Source organism: Brachionichthys hirsutus, chromosome 16, assembly GCF_040956055.1.
Source record: "Brachionichthys hirsutus isolate HB-005 chromosome 16, CSIRO-AGI_Bhir_v1, whole genome shotgun sequence".
Lineage (NCBI taxonomy): Eukaryota > Metazoa > Chordata > Actinopteri > Lophiiformes > Brachionichthyidae > Brachionichthys > Brachionichthys hirsutus.
The window spans coordinates 12,735,097-12,758,780 of NC_090912.1; the positions used below are offsets into that span (position 1 = coordinate 12,735,097).

General features: G+C 47.7%; 1 protein-coding gene across 2 annotated transcripts; it reads left to right on the plus strand.

The window, feature by feature from the left end:
* The first annotated feature begins 9,215 nt into the window (after positions 1-9,215).
* tnnt1 (troponin T type 1 (skeletal, slow)) lies at positions 9,216-22,486 on the plus strand. 2 transcript variants are annotated; one of them, XM_068750482.1, is made up of 13 exons: positions 9,216-9,241; positions 9,338-9,351; positions 9,436-9,510; positions 9,676-9,693; positions 11,018-11,039; positions 11,143-11,203; positions 17,463-17,579; positions 18,178-18,255; positions 18,424-18,537; positions 20,450-20,559; positions 21,656-21,746; positions 21,880-21,920; positions 21,999-22,486. In XM_068750482.1, exons 1-13 carry the CDS (start codon positions 9,216-9,218, stop codon positions 22,042-22,044), a joined length of 813 nt encoding a protein of 270 aa, XP_068606583.1. In that variant the 3' UTR covers positions 22,045-22,486. The 2 variants fall into 2 exon arrangements, with proteins under 2 accessions (XP_068606583.1, XP_068606584.1); XM_068750483.1 differs by lacking the exons at positions 9,216-9,241; positions 9,338-9,351; positions 9,676-9,693; positions 11,018-11,039 and having other exon boundaries at positions 9,452-9,510.
* The last annotated feature ends 1,198 nt before the right edge of the window (positions 22,487-23,684 follow it).

The window sequence follows — 23,684 nt, forward strand, 5'->3', positions numbered from 1 at the left end:
TGGAGCGATTATCTGATTGGTCAGGATGATTAACATTAATTTAACTCTTAATATTTCATCCGTGCTGCAAACTTTCAGTTTCATGGATTTCATGGACAAATGAAGCGGCCCACAAATATAACCGTTAAACGCCATCGCTTCCCATCCATCTCCTTGTTTTTGACTCTCTCTCTCTCTCTCTCTCTCTCAACCCAGCCGGTCAGACAGATGGCCGTCCACCATGATTCTAGGTTCTGTCCAAGGTTTCTGCCTGTTCAAGGGAAGTTTTTTCTTGCCTCTGTCTCCAAAGTTCTTTCTCTTGTGGGTCAGGTTGGGTTCTGTGTTTCCCTGCGAGTCCTGTAAAGCCTTGAGATGACTTCCTGTTGTGATCTGGTTCTACAGAAATAAAACTGAACTGAATAAATCTCACGCGAAATAAAAGTCAAAAAACAAAATCTTGTTTTGGGCTCAAGTAGATTGACTGAAATGTTAATAATAACCTGATGACAAGTAATAGTCAGACTTTTCTTCTTCTAAAATAAATACATATGAATAATATTGTTGAAGTGAAAAAGTGCGAGAGGACACAGACTAAGTGTAGCAGGAGCTGATGCTACTATGGACAGAGACAGGCTAGGACACAGACTAAGTGTAGCAGGAGCTGATGCTACTATGGACAGAGACAGGCTAGGACACAGACTAAATGTAGCAGGAGCTGATGCTACTATGGACAGAGACAGGCTAGGACACAGGCTAAATGTAGCAGGAGCTGACGCTAGCCTGGACAGAGACAGGCTAGGACACAGACTAAATGTAGCAGGAGCTGATGCTACTATGGACAGAGACAGGCTAGGACACAGACTAAATGTAGCAGGAGCTGATGCTACTCTGGACAGAGACAGGCTAGGACACAGACTAAGTGTAGCAGGAGCTGATGCTAGCCTGGACAGAGACAGGCTAGGACACAGACTAAATGTAGCAGGAGCTGATGCTACTATGGACAGAGACAGGCTAGGACACAGACTAAATGTAGCAGGAGCTGATGCTAGTCTGGACAGAGACGGGCTAGGACACAGACTAAATGTAACAGGAGCTGATGCTAGTCTGGACAGAGACAGGCTAGGACACAGACTAAATGTAGCAGGAGCTGATGCTAGCCTGGACAGAGACAGGCTAGGACACAGACTAAATGTAGCAGGAGCTGATGCTACTATGGACAGAGACAGGCTAGGACACCGACTAAATGTAGCAGGAGCTGATGCTAGTCTGGACAGAGACAGGCTAGGACACAGACTAAATGTAGCAGGAGCTGATGCTAGCCTGGACAGAGACAGGCTAGGACACAGACTAAATGTAGCAGGAGCTGACGCTAGTCTGGACAGAGACAGGCTAGGACACAGACTAAATGTAGCAGGAGCTGATGCTACTATGGACAGAGACAGGCTAGGACACCGACTAAATGTAGCAGGAGCTGATGCTAGTCTGGACAGAGACAGGCTAGGACACAGACTAAATGTAGCAGGAGCTGATGCTAGCCTGGACAGAGACAGGCTAGGACACAGACTAAATGTAGCAGGAGCTGACGCTAGTCTGGACAGAGACAGGCTAGGACACAGACTAAATGTAGCAGGAGCTGATGCTAGCCTGGACAGAGACAGGCTAGGACACAGACTAAATGTAGCAGGAGCTGATGCTAGCCTGGACAGAGACAGGCTAGGACACAGACTAAATGTAGCAGGAGCTGATGCTACTATGGACAGAGACAGGCTAGGACACAGACTAAATGTAGCAGGAGCTGACGCTAGTCTGGACAGAGACAGGCTAGGACACAGACTAAATGTAGCAGGAGCTGATGCTAGCCTGGACAGAGACAGGCTAGGACACAGACTAAATGTAGCAGGAGCTGATGCTAGCCTGGACAGAGACAGGCTAGGACACAGACTAAATGTAGCAGGAGCTGATGCTACTATGGACAGAGACAGGCTAGGACACAGACTAAATGTAACAGGAGCTGATGCTAGTCTGGACAGAGACGGGCTAGGACACAGACTAAATGTAGCAGGAGCTGATGCTAGCCTGGACAGAGACAGGCTAGGACACAGACTAAATGTAACAGGAGCTGATGCTAGTCTGGACAGAGACAGGCTAGGACACAGACTAAATGTAGCAGGAGCTGATGCTTGTCTGGACAGAGACAGGCTAGGACACAGACTAAATGTAGCAGGAGCTGATGCTAGCCTGGACAGAGACAGGCTAGGACACAGACTAAATGTAGCAGGAGCTGATGCTACTATGGACAGAGACAGGCTAGGACACAGACTAAATGTAGCAGGAGCTGATGCTACTATGGACAGAGACAGGCTAGGACACCGACTAAATGTAGCAGGAGCTGATGCTAGTCTGGACAGAGACAGGCTAGGACACAGACTAAATGTAGCAGGAGCTGATGCTAGCCTGGACAGAGACAGGCTAGGACACAGACTAAATGTAGCGGGAGCTGATGCTAGCCTGGACAGAGACAGGCTAGGACACAGACTAAATGTAGCAGGAGCTGATGCTAGCCTGGACAGAGACAGGCTAGGACACAGACTAAATGTAGCAGGAGCTGATGCTAGCTTGGACGGAGACAGGCTAGGACACAGACTAAATGTAGCAGGAGCTGATGCTAGCCTGGACAGAGACAGGCTAGGACACAGACTAAATGTAGCAGGAGCTGATGCTACTATGGACAGAGACAGGCTAGGACACAGACTAAATGTAACAGGAGCTGATGCTAGTCTGGACAGAGACGGGCTAGGACACAGACTAAATGTAGCAGGAGCTGATGCTAGCCTGGACAGAGACAGGCTAGGACACAGACTAAATGTAACAGGAGCTGATGCTAGCCTGGACAGAGACAGGCTAGGACACAGACTAAATGTAGCAGGAGCTGATGCTACTATGGACAGAGACAGGCTAGGACACAGACTAAATGTAGCAGGAGCTGATGCTACTATGGACAGAGACAGGCTAGGACACAGACTAAATGTAGCAGGAGCTGATGCTAGTCTGGACAGAGACAGGCTAGGACACAGACTAAATGTAGCAGGAGCTGATGCTACTATGGACAGAGACAGGCTAGGACACAGACTAAATGTAACAGGAGCTGATGCTAGTCTGGGTTCTCTCCGGGTTCTCCCCGTGTCTGCGTGGGTTCTCTCCGTGTCTGCGTGGGTTCTCTCCGGGTTCTCTCCGGGTTCTCCCCGTGTCTGCGTGGGTTCTCTCTGGGTTCTCCTCGTGTCTGCGTGGGTTCTCTCTGGGTTCTCCTCGTGTCTGCGTGGGTTCTCTCCGGGTTCTCTCCGTGTCTCCGTGGGTTCTCTCCGGGTTCTCTGGGTTCTCTCCGTGTCTACGTGGGTTCTCTCCAGGTTCTCTCCGTGGGTTCTCTCCGGGTTCTCTGGGTTCTCTCCGTGTCTACGTGGGTTCTCTCTGGGTTCTCCCCGTGTCTGCGTGGGTTCTCTCCGGATTCTCGCCGGGTTCTCTCCGGGTTCTCTCCGGGTTCTAGGACACAGACTAAATGTAGCAGGAGCTGATGCTAGCCTGGACAGAGACAGGCTAGGACACAGACTAAATGTAGCAGGAGCTGATGCTAGCCTGGACAGAGACAGGCTAGGACACAGACTAAATGTAGCAGGAGCTGATGCTAGCCTGGACAGAGACAGGCTACCTGTTTCCAGTGTTCCCGTTAAGCTTCCCGTCTGCTGCTGGCTGCATAGCTTCATATTTATAGCCATGACAGTGGAATCAATCTGCTCATCAAACTCCTGGCACAAAAGCAAATATGCATATTGTCCAAAACATGAAGCTGTTCCTTTGACCATATTAGGAGTCAGAGGCAGTAGCAGCTGCTGCGGCACGGCAGTATTTCGATGCCCTTTTCTGTTCAGGACTTTTTCTCCTTCGTTCTCTGCTGATGTGTTTCCTGTTTCCGTCTCTGCTAGCATTAGCAGCGCTGCTAATGTCTCATTAGCTGCTCCCACAGCGTGTCGGATTAGTCTTAATAAGTAAATGCAGACCCGGTGGCGCAGTGGTAAGCGCTGTTGCTCACAGTTCGAGTCCGACTTGTGGCCTGTGGAGTTTGCATGTTCTCCCCGTGTCTGCGTGGGTTCTCTCCGTGTCTACGTGGGTTCTCTCCGGGTTCTCTCCGGGTTCTCCCCGTGTCTGCGTGGGTTCTCTCCGTGTCTACGTGGGTTCTCCCCGTGTCTGCTTGGGTTCTCTCCGGGTTCTCCTTGTGTCTGCGTGGGTTCTCTCCGGGTTCTTCCCGTGTCTGCGTGGGTTCTCTCCGGGTTCTCCTCGTGTCTGCGTGGGTTCTCTCCGGGTTCTCTCCGTGGGTTCTCTCCGGGTTCTCTGGGTTCTCTCCGTGTCTACGTGGGTTCTCTCCAGGTTCTCTCCGTGTCTGCGTGGGTTCTCTCCGGGTTCTCTCCGGGTTTTCTGGGTTCTCTCCGTGTCTACGTGGGTTCTCTCCAGGTTCTCTCCGTGTCTCCGTGGGTTCTTTCCGGGTTCTCTCCGTGTCTACGTGGGTTCTCTCTGGGTTCTCCCCGTGTCTGCGTGGGTTCTCTCCGGGTTCTCTCCGGGTTCTCTCCGGGTTCTCTCCATGTCTGCGTGGGTTCTCTCCGGGTTCTCTCCGTGTCTCCGTGGGTTCTCTCCGGGTTCTCCCCGTGTCTGCGTGGGTTCTCTCCGGGTTCTCCCCGTGTCTGCGTGGGTTCTCTCCGTGTCTGCGTGGGTTCTCTCCGGGTTCTCTCCGGGTTCTCCCCGTGTCTGCGTGGGTTCTCTCTGGGTTCTCCTCGTGTCTGCGTGGGTTCTCTCTGGGTTCTCCTCGTGTCTGCGTGGGTTCTCTCCGGGTTCTCTCCGTGTCTCCGTGGGTTCTCTCCGGGTTCTCTGGGTTCTCTCCGTGTCTACGTGGGTTCTCTCTGGGTTCTCCCCGTGTCTGCGTGGGTTCTCTCCGGATTCTCGCCGGGTTCTCTCCGGGTTCTCTCCGGGTTCTCTCCGTGTCTGCGTGGGTTCTCTCCGAGTTCTCTCCGGGTTCCTCCCTCCACCAGAAACATGCAGCCTCGGCTGATTGTCTGTCTCTGTGTTGCTAGGGTTAGGTCCACCTGGTCCAGGGTGTAGCCCCGCCTGGTCCAGGGTGGTCCACCTGGTCCAGGGTTAGGTCCACCTGGTCCAGGTTGTAGCCCCGCCTGGTCCAGGGTGGTCCACCTGGTCCAGGGTGTAGCCCCGCTTCTCTCCCATTGACTGCTGAGAGGCTCCAGCTCTGCCTGCGACCCCCTCTAACCCCCCCCCCATGTGTCGAGTGAAGTCATCCGTCTATTCTCCCTAATCCTCTCAAGAGCTCATCTTTCTGCTCCCACTTAATCCGCCTGTAGCCCAAGGCATGACCCCCCCCCCACAGTTATTCTTGTATTGTATAGTCAGACTTCCAATAATTCTCCCAGCACACACACAGACCCCCCCTTGCCCCCCTCCCAGTATAAAGCCGCCTTTGTCTGTACGATAGTCGTTCCGTCTGTCTGCCTCCTGAGTCTGATGCTGCAGGTACGTCCGTCCGTCCGTCCGTCTGTGTCGGGTTCGTTCTGCTGGGGCGTCGTCCATCACGGCGAGCCGCCTGCTGGAGGCTCTGGGTAAACGCGGCTGTGCTCTGTGAGGAACTGGATTTGTTTGCTTCTGATTTTCTGAATGGTTTTAATCTGAGAAACATTCCTGTGTTACACAGACCCTTTGATCTTTTGGTCTGGTTCTGCTCATCATCTGCTTTTTATAGCGTGGTCCGTGAACATATATATATACACAATTTTATATTTCTAAAAACCTGCAAACATCCACAATAAAGCGTGCTGGTTCATCTCAATATTTAGAGTGGTTAAATATTTTAATGATTTTGATATTTTATTGTGAGTCTCCTCTCAAGAAACAGAATTTTAAACTACTAAAACTGGTTCCTACAAAATCAAAATTATTGGTATCATAATTAGTTTAGTTATTGAGTTTATGAAATGGATAAACATAAAATAAATAAAAACGAATGGACACAATAGAGGCATTTCTCCGTTAGTATAGCAGGCTGAGAAAACCACGCTGCATCTTTGGGGGGGTGTTTCATGCTTTCATTCTACTACTAGGCATTTGTTATTACAGTACACTAGCGTGTGGGGGGGGGGGGGGGGGGGGTACCACGCCTCCACGGAGGCACCGCCAGCACCCAAACATCCCGAGTCACTCCAGGCTAACGTAGGATTAGCTTGGAAGCTGCTACAGTAGCATTTGACTGAATGTATTTTTTCTGATGGAGTGGTGTCATGTGCCCCCCCCCCCCTCCCCCAAAACGCACACATGCACAAATATTACCAGTGTGAGATCAGACTAGCTAACGTTAGCATAAGGAGGACTAAACAAACGTTAGTCCAGGCAAGCACCAAGTTTGCTGCTAATCAGAATCAGAATGCTTTATTGATCCCAGAGGGAGACTCCATCAGAAATACCAAATGGACAAAATACTTTAATACTGTATTTAAAATATAAAACAGGAGACGTTTGGTTCTGCACCAGTCAAATTTCACACAGCAAGAAAGGACCTGTCAGGCCTAAGGCAGGCAAGAACCCAAATGCGAGGCGGTTTGAGCGGGAGTCCAAAAACAGCTTTATTGTTCGTTACCAAGGGGTCAGTCCAGAGTAGCAGACGAGGAAGAGGAGCAGGTTAGGGGCAGGCACAGAGACAGGTCCAAGGGGCAGGCAAAGGTCGAATACCGGCTGGTCAGGCGGGTCGGGCAGACAGGTCAGAGGCGGGAGGCGAGCAGATGGGGTTCCGGGGACAGGCAAGGTCGGTACACGGGGAGGCAGGCGCTGGAAGGGTGCTGGAAAGAGGACAAACATGAGACCACAACCTGGCGTGGTTCTGTTCTCTGGGCGGGGCTTATGTCACGCCAGGGCTGATTGGTGATGCGCTGCAGCTGGTGAAGGGAGCACAGGTGACAGGAATCAGCTGATTGCAGAGCGGAGATGTGGAGAGTGTGTTGGCAGTTTTCTGTTACTTTGAATAATTGTATAATAAAGACACATGATTATGTAAGATTGGTCTTTAATTATTTTACCAAGGCCTTGGGGCTTCAGTCATACAAGCAGAGCACCGGTTGTCCGGCTGAAGCCAAGGGCAGTGAGCACATCTCGCTGATACAGGCACACATTCTTTGGTTCTCGGAACAGCAGGCAGGTGTTTATAAAGGGAAATTCTAAGTAACAATGTGGGAGGAAGTCATAATTTCTGAGTGTCAAACACGGAGACGCAGTCCAGAACTGTTTGTCACGGAAACTCTGCCGCACACGAAGGTCTTTCTGTGAAGCGTGAATGGGAACCTCTGCAGACAGTTATTGTCCGACTAACCGTCCCTGTAGATCAGTTACTTAACATTGTTCAATCTCCACTTAATGATGACTTGATTGCTTTTGCAATTATCAATTATATAATTGTCATTATGCTAATTGCTAAGTAATTATTCTATTGCCAATACAAGAGCGGCACAGCCCCCCCCCCCCCCCCCCCCCAGCAGGACGGACTGGAGACCAGACTCATAGAACGTCCTCAGCGTCGTCCGACAGATGCTGAAGGACTTATCGCCCTTTTGAGAACTTTCCTCCATTGTTGCCTTGAGACACCAAATTATTTTTAAAGGACCGTTAGTTCGATTAGATTAGATTAGATTAGTCAGGATCGATATTAATGATTCATTAATGATACTCTCTTGTTAGATTCTTTTAAATGTCTCTCCATCGTGAGGACATGTCCTTCACCCGTAACTTCACCATCCCTTTTTCCTCTCCAATACAAAAGCGTATTAATAGCATACAATAGGCTCTCTCTCTCTCTCTCTCTCTCTCTCTCACACACACACATTGTCCTTGACTAACATTAACCTGGTCAAAGCAGCGTGTTCCGGACGTTGGCTCATTCTAACAGTGATGACAGAGTTCAGGTGACGACGCCCAGAAAAGGTTCCACCACGCAGGTCAAGGATAGGAAAGGGCTCTCAGAAGTCTAAACCTGTTTCTTACATCTGAAAATCAACTTTTGCTGTTTTATTTTTATAATTATTAGAACGCTAATTAGGCAGTAATACCTTGCAGCGCTCGACCAACTAGCGTCAGCGTCTAAAGATAGAATCTGAAGTTTATGCTCCTATCTCACCGCTCATACGTCGAGGTCTTCCTGTATGACACATTGGTGACCTTTGACTCTGCTGGCAGAGTTTGGCGTCAAACAGATTTAAGATGGAGGTCGTAAGTTTCACTGCACCTGCAAATAAAATGCCGATTTTACATTTTAGTGTTGAAAACTCAGTTTGTTGTTCCTGCTGTGTTTCAGGTTCTCTCTTTTCCGTGTCCTCGGCTCAGACGGATGTAGAACCAAAGAGTCTTTCTGTTTTTAGCTTCTCACCTGCCAGGATGTTTGCATGACGGGTCACTCACATTAAAGCAGACATTTTAAAACGGACGCTCGATTGGTTCGACACTATTTCAGAAGAACATCGTTTTAATCCTGATCTTGTTCCAGATCGAGACTGAATCTGGACCCCAGGATGCAAAGTTCAAACAGTCCAGAAACAAAAAATGATTCAACAAAGAACGATACGAAGTTCAACCAAGGAATACGACGGCCAGGCATCCAGCAAAAATATACATATATATCTTATACAAACGGTGAACTGGCTGACGTACAGATTAAATGGAATATAAATACACAGGTAAACTAATACCAGGATTACAATACTCGCACGCAACATGAGGGAGGCGACGCGAGAAGGGCGGGGCACGGGAATGAGAGCCTCATGTGGCGAGGAGCTGCAGGACAGCGGAGGACGAGAAGGTGTGCGTTGATTGTCCCTCGTTGACAATGGTCTCCATGTGCACTTAGTCCTCTTGAGACTTTCCTTCACTCCCTGGCAGCACATCAGGACAAGTTGTGAAATCAAATCCAGCATTTGCATGTAAACTTTGTGTAAACCAGCCTCCTGGACAAACTCTGGGCTCCTCCCACCTCCAGAAACACGCAGCAGGTGAACTGATTACTCCAAACTGTCTGCGTGCGAGCGTGAGCTTGGCCTGTGATGAGCTGGCGTCTCATCCAGGGTGTGCCCCACCTCCCGATAGCGATCGTCTTACCTTCAACAAGGAGGAAGAATGAATCTAATTGATTTCTCTTCTTTGCAGCCATGTCTGACATAGAAGAAGAGTACGAGTAAGTAGACCGGCGTCGCGTGCTCGTTTCCGTGTCAGTGCCTCGCCCTGACCCTGACCCTGACCCTGACCCTGACCCTTTCTCTCACCTCTGCAGGGAGCAGGCAGAGGGTAGGCTCAGCTCCACACAACCACATTAATGGTGCTTTGATGAGACCTGAATCTACACTCCTGTCTTTGGGTCCTCTCTGCCAGAGGCTGAGGAGGAGCAGGAGGCCTACCCTGAACAGGAAGAGGAAGAGGAAGAGGAAGAGGAAGAGGAAGGAGGAGGTGAAGTTAACGCGACACGTTACAGATTCAGAGATGTAGTCACGAGACGAAAGTTTCAAGAACTCTCAAGGAGAAGCACTGACACTGCACTAACTCTTACCCATCACCTTCCTTCCTGTACTGCGTCCCCATTGGCTGCTGGTACCTGCTGGTACGGCCAATCAGAGCACCATGAGTATGAAGGTAAGGCAGTGGCATACCAAGATCAATCACACTGTAAATATTATAAGATAGCAATGTGTCAACAATCATAATCTGTTGAACTCTTATATATATATATATATATACATATACACACAAATTACCATACATATTAATATGCAGCAAGACATAATATTAGCCCAATATACAGATTGTTTAGATGTAATATACAGATTAGATTAGAATAAACAGATTCAAGTGGAATACTGATATACATATTCATATAGTATATGTATGAATGATATTGAGATACTATACGTATTCACAGAAGAGCGATATCCGGAGTTATGAGCCCTTCCCAAATGCAAATATCACAGTTGCTGAGCTTTACAGTCATTGTTAGGTAGATCTTCTAGCTTTGGACTGAGCTAGGCTAAGCTAAGCTAAGGTGCTAGCTAAGGTGCTAGTGGAACATTTATGTTAATTACACAAATGCAACATTGGAGTCAATTTTGTCATTTGACACTCTTTTAGATTGTCAACTAAAGGATATAATTTAATCAATCCGCCCAGGATTAGCAGGAAAAGACAGAACCCAACCTGACCCACAAGAGCAAGAACTTTGGAGACGGAGGCAAGGAAAACTTCCCTTTAACGGGCAGAAACCTTGGACAGAACCTAGAATCATGGAGAACGGCCATCTGTCTGGACCGGCTGGGTTGAGAGAGAGAGAGAGAGAGAGAGAGAGAGAGAGAGAGAGAGAGAGAGAGAGAGAGAGAGAGAGAGAAAGAGAGAGAGAGAATGGCAGGTCAAAAACAAGGAGATGGATGGGAAGCGATAGCGAGACAGAGCAGGAGCAGACAAAAACAAAATGCTAATGCTAGCGATATAAAGCTATAAATGCTAATGCTAGCGACGTGGACATCAGCGGTGAGGGACACAGGTCCAGGTTCTGCAGCACCACGGACAGAAGGACATGAAAGAGAGAGAGGGACAAACAGAGGGAGAGAGAGAACAAGACTACAGGGAAGAGAGAGAGAGATTACAGACATACATTTATAACATGAATAACCAGATAAAGGGGGAGGAGCTTAGTGTGTCATGATGTTAAGCCACCAATGCTGCCTAATGACAGCATATTGATTATATTGATTACTGCATCGATTAGTTATAAGCTTTGTTAAAAAGGAAAGTCTTTAATCTACTCTTGAACATAGAGATGGTGTCTGTCTCACGAACCAATCAGGGAGCTGATTCCACAATAAAGGAGCTTAACTGAAAGCTCCGCCCCCCTGTCTGCTCTAGGACATAGAGATGGTGTCATATTCAGTCATATGATGTTTCTCTCTCTAATTTCCATGAACAGAGGAGGAGCGCCCCAAACCCAAGTATGTTCATACACTTTTATTTTGATTGGCTGCAAGTACTTCTTCTTTTGTCATATTCAGTGACTTCCTGAAAGATCTTCAAAGCCCGCTCTTTTCTTGCCAGACCCTTGATGCCTCAGCTTGTCCCTCCAAAGATTCCTGAGGGGGAGCGGGTGGATTTTGATGTAAGTCGGGAGTTTAAAACAGATCACTTTAACTTTAGACTCTGCTATGAGATCAGTCAATATGAAGAACTACATTAAATTATAATTCTGTTTTCAAAGAAGAAGATCTGTTACTGGTGTGAAGTAACATAGTAACATAGTAACATAGTAACATGGTAACATAGTAACGTAGTAACATAGTAACATAGTAACATAGTAACATGGTAACATGGTAACGTAGTAACGTAGTAACGTGGTAACGTGGTAACGTGGTAACGTGGTAACATAGTAACATGGTAACATGGTAACATGGTAACATGGTAACATAGTAACGTAGTAACATAGTAACATGGTAACATGGTAACATGGTAACGTAGTAACATAGTAACATGGTAACATGGTAACATGGTAATATGGTAACATAGTAACATGGTAACATAGTAACATGGTAACATGGTAACATGGTAACATGGTAACATGGTAACATAGTAACAAAATAACATGGTAACATGGTAACATGGTAACATGGTAACATAATAACATAGTAACATGGTAACATTGTAACATGGTAACATTGTAACATAGTAACATGGTAACGTAGTAACATGGTAACATGGTAACTGGACTGCACTTATATAGCGCCTTTCCACCGCTTCGCGGCGCTCAAGGCGCTTTACATGAGGCCTCACATTCACCCAGTCACACACACATTCATACTCCAGTGGGCGACTGCTGCCATGCAAGGTGCGGCCAGACCCACTGGGAGCAATTTGGGGTTCAGTGCCTTGCCCAAGGACACTTCGACACGCAGACAGTCAGAGCTGGGATTCGAACCACCGACCTTCTGATCACTGGACGACCCACTCTACCAACTGAGCCACAGCCGCCCATGGTAACATGGTAACATGGTAACATAGTAACATGGTAACATAGTAACATAGTAACATGGTAACATGGTAACGTAGTAACAGAGTAACATGGTAACATGGTAACATGGTAACATGGTAACATAGTAACATGGTAACATGGTAACATGGTAACATAGTAACAAAATAACATGGTAACATAGTAACATAGTAACATGGTAACATAGTAACGTAGTAACATAGTAACATAATAACATAATAACATAGTAACATGGTAACATAGTAACATGGTAACATAGTAACATAGTAACATTGTAACATAGTAACGTGGTAACGTAGTAACATGGTAACATAGTAACATGGTAACATAGTAACATAGTAACATGGTAACATAGTAACATGGTAACATAGTCAGATGGTAACATGGTAACGTAGTAACGTAGTAACGTGGTAACGTGGTAACGTGTTAACGTGGTAACATCTAGGCTGCTGAACATTGTTACCTCATTAGCGTAGCGTAGCACAATTAGCAAGAGCCAGCTGCTCCCTGAGTGGGTCCCAAGCACGGGTTAATGCATCAGGAGGAGAAGTTCTTACGCTCCACAGGTAGGAGGTGAGTTAGAAGAGGAGGAGAAGTTCTTACGCTCCACAGGTAGGAGGTGAGTTAGAGGAGAAGGAGAAGTTCTTACGCTCCACAGGTAGGAGGTGAGTTAGAGGAGAAGGAGAAGTTCTTACGCTCCACAGGTAGGAGGTGAGTTAGAGGAGGAGGAGAAGTTCTTACGCTCCACAGGTAGGAGGTGAGTTAGAGGAGGAGGAGAAGTTCTTACGCTCCACAGGTAGGAGGTGAGTTAGAGGAGAAGGAGAAGTTCTTACGCTCCACAGGTAGGAGGTGAGTTAGAGGAGAAGGAGAAGTTCTTACGCTCCACAGGTAGGAGGTGAGTTAGAGGAGAAGGAGAAGTTCTGGAGTGTCTTAGATGAAGTGGTTCAGAGCATCCTAGCAGAGAGAGAGTCCTGATTGGAGCAGACCTCAATGGGCGTGTTGGTGAAGGAAATAGAGGAGATGAAGAAGTGATGGACAAGTTTGGTATTCAGGACAGGAACCTAGAAGGACAGATGCTGGTGGACTTCACCAAAAGGAGGGACATGGCAGGAGTTAACACTTATTTCCAGAAGAGACTAGAACATAGGGTGACCTACAAGAGTGGAGGGAGGAGCACCAGGTGGACATCTTGTGTCGACGGAGCAGTTTAGAGGAGGTTGGTGACTGTAAGGTAGGAGAGAGTGTAGCCAGCCAGCATAGGCTGCTGGTGAGGAAGATGAAGATGACGAAGGCAGAGCAGAGGACAAAGTGGTGGAGGCTGAAGAATGAAGAGGTGAGACAGACTCTGGGTGGACAAGAGAGGCTTCCAGAAGACTGGAATACAACCGCTCAGGTGATCAGGGAGACAGGTAGGAGAGGACTGGGTGTGTCTTCTGGAAGGAAAGGAGATAAGGAGACCTGGTGGTGGAACCAGGAAGTGCAGAAGTGGGACATTGAGAGGACAGAAGAGAGTAAACAGGAGAACAGGGAGAGGAGACACAAGGCAAAGGTAGAGGTCAAAGGTCAAACAGAGGTCATCTGATGACCTGTATGCAGGTTAGTTAGTAAAGAGGGAGAGAAGGATCTGAACAGGCTGGACAGACAGAGAGACAGAGACAGGAAGGATGTTCAGCATGTTAGTGATGAAGAGTAGAGACAGGAAGGATGTTCAGCATGTTAGAGTGATGAAGAGTAGAGACAGGAAGGATGTTCAGCATGTTAGAGTGATGAAGAGTAGAGACAGGAAAGATGTTCAGCATGTTAGTGATGAAGAGTAGAGACAGGAAGGATGTTCAGCATGTTAGAGTGATGAAGAGTAGAGACAGGAAGGATGTTCAGCATGTTAGAGTGATGAAGAGTAGAGACAGGAAGGATGTTCAGCATGTTAGAGTGATGAAGAGTAGAGACAGGAAGGATGTTCAGCATGTTAGAGTGATGAAGAGGAGAGACAGGAAGGATGTTCAGCATGTTAGAGTGATGAAGAGTAGAGACAGGAAGGATGTTCAGCATGTTAGAGTGATGAAGAGTAGAGACAGGAAGGATGTTCAGCGTGTTAGAGTGATGAAGAGTAGAGACAGGAAGGATGTTCAGCATGTTAGTGATGAAGAGGAGAGACAGGAAGGATGTTCAGCATGTTAGTGATGAAGAGTAGAGACAGGAAGGATGTTCAGCATGTTAGAGTGATGAAGAGTAGAGACAGGAAGGATGTTCAGCATGTTAGAGTGATGAAGAGTAGAGACAGGAAGGATGTTCAGCATGTTAGTGATGAAGAGTAGAGACAGGAAGGATGTTCAGCATGTTAGAGTGATGAAGAGTAGAGACAGGAAGGATGTTCAGCATGTTAGAGTGATGAAGAGGAGAGACAGGAAGGATGTTCAGCATGTTAGAGTGATGAAGAGTAGAGACAGGAAGGATGTTCAGCGTGTTAGAGTGATGAAGAGTAGAGACAGGAAGGATGTTCAGCATGTTAGTGATGAAGAGGAGAGACAGGAAGGATGTTCAGCATGTTAGTGATGAAGAGGAGAGACAGGAAGGGTGTTCAGCATGTTAGAGTGATGAAGAGGAGAGACAGGAAGGATGTTCAGCATGTTAGAGTGATGAAGAGGAGAGACAGGAAGGATGTTCAGCATGTTAGTGATGAAGAGGAGAGACAGGAAGGATGTTCAGCATGTTAGTGATGAAGAGGAGAGACAGGAAGGATGTTCAGCATGTTAGAGTGATGAAGAGTAGAGACAGGAAGGATGTTCAGCATGTTAGAGTGATGAAGAGGAGAGACAGGAAGGATGTTCAGCATGTTAGTGATGAAGAGGAGAGACAGGAAGGATGTTCAGCATGTTAGTGATGAAGAGTAGAGACAGGAAGGATGTTCAGCATGTTAGAGTGATGAAGAGGAGAGACAGGAAGGATGTTCAGCATGTTAGAGTGATGAAGAGTAGAGACAGGAAGGGTGTTCAGCATGTTAGAGTGATGAAGAGGAGAGACAGGAAGGATGTTCAGCATGTTAGAGTGATGAAGAGTAGAGACAGGAAGGATGTTCAGCATGTTAGTGATGAAGAGTAGAGACAGGAAGGATGTTCAGCATGTTAGTGATGAAGAGTAGAGACAGGAAGGATGTTCAGCATGTTAGTGATGAAGAGGAGAGACAGGAAGGATGTTCAGCATGTTAGTGATGAAGAGTAGAGACAGGAAGGATGTTCAGCATGTTAGAGTGATGAAGAGGAGAGACAGGACGGATGTTCAGCACGTTAGAGTGATGAAGAGTAGAGACAGGAAGGATGTTCAGCATGTTAGTGATGAAGAGTAGAGACAGGAAGGATGTTCAGCATGTTAGAGTGATGAAGAGTAGAGACAGGAAGGATGTTCAGCATGTTAGTGATGAAGAGTAGAGACAGGAAGGATGTTCAGCATGTTAGTGATGAAGAGTAGAGACAGGAAGGATGTTCAGCATGTTAGAGTGATGAAGAGGAGAGACAGGAAGGATGTTCAGCATGTTAGTGATGAAGAGTAGAGACAGGAAGGATGTTCAGCATGTTAGTGATGAAGAGTAGAGACAGGAAGGATGTTCAGCATGTTAGAGTGATGAAGAGTAGAGACAGGAAGGATGTTCAGCATGTTAGAGTGATGAAGAGTAGAGACAGGAAGGATGTTCAGCATGTTAGTGATGAAGAGTAGAGACAGGAAGGATGTTCAGCATGTTAGTGATGAAGAGTAGAGACAGGAAGGATGTTCAGCATGTTAGAGTGATGAAGAGTAGAGACAGGAAGGATGTTCAGCATGTTAGTGATGAAGAGGAGAGACAGGAAGGATGTTCAGCATGTTAGAGTGATGAAGAGTAGAGACAGGAAGGATGTTCAGCATGTTAGTGATGAAGAGGAGAGACAGGAAGGATGTTCAGCATGTTAGAGTGATGAAGAGTAGAGACAGGAAGGATGTTCAGGATGTTAGAGTGATGAAGAGTAGAGACAGGAAGGATGTTCAGCATGTTAGTGATGAAGAGTAGAGACAGGAAGGATGTTCAGCATGTTAGAGTGATGAAGAGTAGAGACAGGAAGGATGTTCAGCATGTTAGTGATGAAGAGGAGAGACAGGAAGGATGTTCAGCATGTTAGAGTGATGAAGAGTAGAGACAGGAAGGATGTTCAGGATGTTAGAGTGATGAAGAGTAGAGACAGGAAGGATGTTCAGCATGTTAGAGTGATGAAGAGTAGAGACAGGAAGGATGTTCAGGATGTTAGAGTGATGAAGAGTAGAGACAGGAAGGATGTTCAGCATGTTAGAGTGATGAAGAGTAGAGACAGGAAGGATGTTCAGCATGTTAGAGTGATGAAGAGTAGAGACAGGAAGGATGTTCAGCATGTTAGAGTGATGAAGAGTAGAGACAGGAAGGATGTTCAGCATGTTAGAGTGATGAAGAGTAGAGACAGGAAGGATGTTCAGCATGTTAGAGTGATGAAGAGTAGAGACAGGAAGGATGTTCAGCATGTTAGAGTGATGAAGAGTAGAGACAGGAAGGATGTTCAGCATGTTAGAGTGATGAAGAGTAGAGACAGGAAGGATGTTCAACATGTTAGAGTGATGAAGAGTAGAGACAGGAAGGATGTTCAGCATGTTAGAGTGATGAAGAGTAGAGACAGGAAGGATGTTCAGCATGTTAGTGATGAAGAGTAGAGACAGGAAGGATGTTCAGCATGTTAGAGTGATGAAGAGGAGAGACAGGAAGGATGTTCAGCATGTTAGTGATGAAGAGTAGAGACAGGAAGGATGTTCAGCATGTTAGTGATGAAGAGTAGAGACAGGAAGGATGTTCAGCATGTTAGAGTGATGAAGAGTAGAGACAGGAAGGATGTTCAGCATGTTAGAGTGATGAAGAGTAGAGACAGGAAGGATGTTCAGGATGTTAGAGTGATGAAGAGTAGAGACAGGAAGGATGTTCAGCATGTTAGAGTGATGAAGAGTAGAGACAGGAAGGATGTTCAGCATGTTAGTGATGAAGAGTAGAGACAGGAAGGATGTTCAGCATGTTAGAGTGATGAAGAGGAGAGACAGGAAGGATGTTCAGCATGTTAGAGTGATGAAGAGTAGAGACAGGAAGGATGTTCAGCATGTTAGAGTGATGAAGAGTAGAGACAGGAAGGATGTTCAGCATGTTAGAGTGATGAAGAGTAGAGACAGGAAGGATGTTCAGCATGTTAGTGATGAAGAGGAGAGACAGGAAGGATGTTCAGCATGTTAGTGATGAAGAGGAGAGAGGTCTGCTCCCTGGTGCTTTTCGCCGGTTACGCTTGTTTGGTCGTTTTTAGTCGACGCTCTTCATCACCCTTCATCATCCTCTCAGGACATCCACAGGAAGCGCATGGAGAAGGACCTGCTGGAGCTGCACACGCTCATCGACGTGCACTTTGAGCAGAGGAAGAAGGACGAGGAAGAGCTGATCAGTCTCAAGGATCGCATCGTGAGTCGCTCCTCAACGGAGAAACCACGACGACATTTCCCTCGCTCCACTTCCTGTCTCCAGAGAGACGCGGAGGACATCTCGGGTTACGAGTGTGATTGATTTAGTGCGATTGATCACGTGCACTCTGTCCATAACTTACGTTCCTGGGCTATTTTAGTGTGATTGATCACGTGCACTCTGTCCATAACTTACGTTCCTGGGCTATTTTAGTGTGATTGATCACGTGCACTCGGTCCATAACTTACGTTCCTGGGCTATTTTAGTGTGATTGATCACGTGCACTCGGTCCATAACTTACGTTCCTGGGCTATTTTAGTGTGATTGATCACGTGCACTCGGTCCATAACTTACGTTCCTGGGCTATTTTAGTGTGATTGATCACGTGCACTCGGTCCATAACTTACATTCCTGGGCTATTTTAGTGTGATTGATCACGTGCACTCGGTCCATAACTTACGTTCCTGGGCTATTTTAGTGTGATTGATCACGTGCACTCGGTTCATAACTTACGTTCCTGGGCTATTTTAGTGTGATTGATCACGTGGACGGTCTCTTGTTCTGAAGCCCGTTTCATGGCATCCTTGCTTTGCCTCAGGAGCGCCGTCGGTCAGAGAGAGCTGAGATCCAGCGGGTCCGAGCAGAGAAGGAGAAGGACAGGCAGAACCGGATCACGGTGAGATGGAGGCTTTCATGCTACATCCTAATCCGGATTACACACCGGGTTCTCTGTGAATCCACTCGTAATGAGTTAAAGGCTGCCCCCCCCCCCCCCCCCCCCCCCGGGGACACAGGCAGCCTTGCTTTCTTGCTCCTTCATCATTCATGTCTTTTCATCTTTCAGGAAGAGCGTCACAGAAAAGAGGAAGAGGAAGCCAAGAGGAAGGCTGACGACGATGCCAAGAAGAAGAAAGTTCTGTCTGGCATGGGAGCAAACTTTGGAGGCTTCCTGGCCAAGGTCAGGCAGCAGTAGAAATGATGATGATGATGATGATGAGGATGAGGATGATGAGATGGGGTTCGGGTTCGGTGATGAGGTGAACATAGCATAGTTTCAAGACGCACAGAATTCACAAGGAGCCTTTGATGTCGTACTGACACAAGTATTTACGGCGATCCTCGGTGATCCGGACGGAACCGCTCGCCTGACGAATCCGGATCAGGCTCACTAAGTCCATCCAGAACCGACCCTGAATCAGAACCCAAACCGTCGGTTGAACCGTGAGTGTGTGTGTGTGCATGCACGCCGCCATTTAGGGATGCTGCAGGACAGCGTCCCTCATTTCTGTTTTCATTTTTTTTCCTAAGTTTTATTACCTGCTTACCGCCGTAGAGGGCTGTGCACACCGCAGTGAACACACAACATGGATAAACACAAAGTGACAAATACACAGTGTTCTGAGAAGAGAGTACAATGGATTTATTTGTGCTCCTTAATTCTACCCCTTCCATCCAATCATCACCAAGAGTTGTCCCAATACACCAGGTTCACATCAGCCTCTAGAGGAAAGTATGGATCACCAAGTTCTCAGATCTGAGGAAGAAGAGAGAGAGCATAGTGAGAGCCACAAACACTGAACCAGCAACCTCCACTGACTCAGAGATCTGTGTGCGGAGTTAACTCTCAGATCGAGTTTTGATTGGTGCTGGCGTGGTGGATCTGGCATGCGTGAAACCTCCACCTAAGAACGGGGCAGCCATCCCGGACCCAACAATGGCAACATGAGCCCCCAGATCACCCCAAGCAGCTACAGCAACCCAAGAACGACCCCCGGGGCCCCCCCAGAGCCACACTTAGAAGAACCAGCCCAGGATCAGGGAGCGACCCCCGGGGCCCCCCAGAGCCACACGCAGAAGAACCAGCCCAGGATCAGGGAGCGACCCCCGGGGCCCCCCCAGAGCCACACGCAGAGGAACCAGCCCAGGATCAGGGAGCGACCCCCGGGGCCCCCCCAGAGCCACACGCAGAAGAACCAGCCCAGGATCAGGGAGCGACCCCCGGGGCCCCCCCAGAGCCACACGCAGAAGAACCAGCCCAGGATCAGGGAGCGACCCCCGGGGCCCCCCCAGAGCCACACGCAGAAGAACCAGCCCAGGATCAGGGAGCGACAGTCACCAACACAGCCTCCTCTCCCCACTGCTTCCTCCAGCGTGTCCCCAGCGTGTCTCCAGCGTGTCTCCAGCGTGTGTCCAGCGTGTCTCCAGCGTGTCCCCAGCGTGTCTCCAGCGTGTCTCCAGCGTGTGTCCAGCGTGTCCCCAGCGTGTCCCCAGCGTGTCTCCAGCGTGTCCCCAGCGTGTCCCCAGCGTGTCTCCAGCGTCCTGGGTCCTCCTGGTGGGACGTGCCCTGAACACCCCCCCAGGGAGACGCCCCCCCGACACCTAGATAAGTGAGCGGAGGAGGAGCTTGTTCCCACAGGTGAGGGGCGGAACGGAGATCACCGATCGATCGGCTCAACTTCCGGTGACGAGCGCGCAGACGCAGGGGCGCCATCTAGTGCTTCAGGAGGAGATTCCAGACGTACCAAACTACAAAGGATTGACTGGATGGTTTATTGATTGATTGACTGGATGGTTTATTTATTGATTTGGGTTGATCAGGACCCAAAACCACCAGAACAGTGTAGAAACATGGGGAACGTGTTTCTCATCATATGGGACCGCTAACGTGATGATAAAAAGGTGATAATGAGAAGTTGATGATATGTAGATTATGAGGAGGAGGAATTGATAAAGAGGAGGAAATAAAAATGAAGAGGAGGTGCTGACGGGGTGATGTGTGTGTGTGAGGAGATGAAAATAAGATGGATGATAATGATGACGTGTTGATGAAGAGGAGCTGATGAAGAGGAGGTGACTGTCCTCTGTTTCAGGCTGAGACAAAGAGGGGAAAGCGTCTTACAGGAAAAGAGATTAAGAAGAAAACGCTGGCAGAGCGACGGCAGCCACTCGGCATCGACCACTCCAGGGAGGACGGACTCAGGTGAGGCTCCTCCTCCCGTCTGAGATGAAGAGCTCTCTGATAGGATAACTCACGACGATGGTAGGAAGCACCATCTTGTTCAGTTGATGTACCAGGCCCATCGACAGGGGGGGGGGGGGGGGTCCTGCTTGTCCCGGGCCCCAGCAAGACTGTTTACGGCCCTGGATGTGACTACAGCATAAGCTGAATGCATTGCCCCCCCGGCAATGACCCACTGGTTAATTATTGATGATTATTATCAGAAATAGACGTGACGCGCGGTGAGGTTCATGTCTGGTGAGGTGATCAGATTTACTAATCAATGAACCTACAGCTTGTTCGTCATTTGATTAGCAACATTTAACGTGTTTTGTTTAAACATTCGTACCAGAATTTTTTACATATTGTCACAAACCTGGCTCATCAGTTTATGACAAAAAGGGGAGACCACACATAATCTGCATATTTACAAGAGATTTAATGAAATTATTCAACTCTGCGTATCAGTGTGCGTGCAGCGTTGAATGTGTGTGGATGCGTGTGTTGATCAGTTAAAGTTTAACTGATGTTTAACTGTTAAACACATGTTCTGAGACGGGTCTGTGTGTGGATGAGGGGTGGGGGGGGGTGTGGACTGTGGACACGCTGCTCCCCGACACGGAGCGAGTGAGTGGGTGAGGGAGAAAGAGAGAGAGAGAGAGAGAACGGAACGGAACGGCAGAGATACGCCAGCGATGGAGGAAAAGCTGTTCTTCATTTCACAGCTTATGTTCTCCAGAACGTTACAGAACACTCGTTCACATCTAATGGACTCTGTCAGGCCCAGTCCGCCGCGGTTCTGCTCGAATCGGTCCCTCAATTTGACCATGAATACGCGCGGTCGCTGCTCGTGTTTGGAGGCTTCTCGGTAAATTCTTCATGTCGCAATATCCCATCCGAGTCCAGACATCTCTGAAGTTGAGAAAAGAAGGCAGGAAAAGCAGTGCCTCACCTGCCTCACCTGCCTCACCTGCCTGCACGTCACTAATAGACTGATTTAGCTGCAGATAAACTGCTTGAACATGAACCATATCAATGAACAACATTCAAGTTGTCTGCACGTCTTTGTGTTTCCAAGGCAACGGGCCGAGGAGATGTGGAACTGGATCTACGAGCTGGAGTCTGAGAAGTTTGACTACATCGAGCAGATGAAGCACCAGAAATACGAAGTACGACTACGACTACAAACGCTGTTCTGGAAAATATTGTGACGTTCCAAATGAATTTTATCAAATGAATCTATCATTGGTGTCTCGGCCGACCTCGCTGATCATTATTTATCTTTTGCTTTGCCTCCTATAGATCACTGTGCTGCTCAACAGAATCCAACATGCTCAGAAATTGTGAGTCGTTGCTTTTGTAACAATGAATTGCATCTTTTCCGTTTCTACAATCTGCCTCTTCTTTCTCATCCATTACAGTAAGAAGGGCCACGGCAAAGGGAAGGTGGGCGGGCGCTGGAAGTGAGGGGGGGTCCTCTTTACTCCATGGGCAGAGCCTTGCTGCATATTTCTTGATCAGATGTATTGATAATTGCATTGCAATCAATTGTCTCTAAATCTTGTGTGGATTACAATGTCCTGGTTGCTCATTGGCTGATTCCTCCTGTTTGTCATTTGAGGGATGTCCTGGTGTGTGATTGGTCATTCAGATATTATCGTAAAAACAAGAAAATACAACAGTGAAAGTTATACTCAACATACTCTCAATGAAATAAAAACAATACCATACAAAATTTAAGACAAAATATAATTTTCTCAAGTGTTTACGGAGCATTAAGTTCTCGAGGGTGTGTGTCCCTGTGTTGAACTGGCGGCTTGTCCAGGGAGTAGCCCCGCCTCTTGCCTGCTGGGATAGGCTCCAGCACTTAATAACAGACAGAGTGGTGCTGAAGATGCATGCCATATTTTTGACATATTTTAAAAATATCAGTGTGTTTCTGATTTCTTTAGCTTCGGCGCCTTCTAAAATAGCATCTTCCATAATTCCACCAAATGTCATTTGGATAAATCTGGATTTATTTATAGAAGATATTCAAATGAATGCAAGCAAACAAAAGCCAGTATAATGGAAAACAAGATGCAGTAATATTTGGCATAAATTGTGAAGAGCAAGAAAGAAGAATCAGTTGGGCTGGTTCGAGTTTGATTGAAGACGTTTCTCCTCATTCTAGAGGCTCCTTCAGTTCTGAGAGACGTAGAGCAGGAAACAAAGACACGGGACACGCCTCTGAGGCAGGACACGCCTCTGAACACAGGAGGTTTGAGACACGATAAGCAACATACAGAGTACTGACCTCTGACCCCAAAGTCCCCAACCACAGCCCAATGCATCACCTTTTGGAAGCTATTGACTCCAGGGGATTCGTTAGTCGGGCTTCAGCATTAGCATTCATAAAGGAAATGAACACTCCTTGGTTTCGGTTCCTTCGGTTCCTTCTGTCACGGACCAGGGCAGGTCAGAACCCAAACACGACAGTAGCAGGGAAACCAAGAAACTGGGCTTTATTGTTCATTACCGGGTAGTCGGGGGCAGGCAATGAGGCAGAGGTCACCCACTGGGTAGTCAGAACCGACGGGCATTGGACTGATTCATCCCCGTATTCCTTTCATGTTGAGAATGATTGATGATGCCCAGTCCTCATGTTCAGCCCATTTTCTCTAACCCCTTGAACTTTCACTCTGGCTCTTAGACATCACACGTCTGATCGGCCTGTCAGGTGTGGCAAACCGAGGGTCGGGTCGGGCCGAAACCCACCAATTACAGCCACGGCTCAGTCAACACCAGAACCAGAGAAAGGACTCGCATGGAAAAGCTCCGATTGAAAGGACAGAGACGTTAAAAGCTGTTTGTTTTATTACAAAATTACAATAATTAAATGATTTCCACAAGTAAAAAATAGGCTTATAACTAAAATACACAGAAATAATCAAAGTTCAGCTAAAATATCCAGAGCGGCCTACCTTAAGGGTAGTGCCCAGGGGCGCAACCTCATCACAGTCAACACAGCAAACAGCAATGGCAGGTGCACTAACTCACATGCAGAGGTGGGAAACCCTCAACCCAAGTGCCTAGCCCCACCACCAGGGGGCTCCCAGCACTGGAAC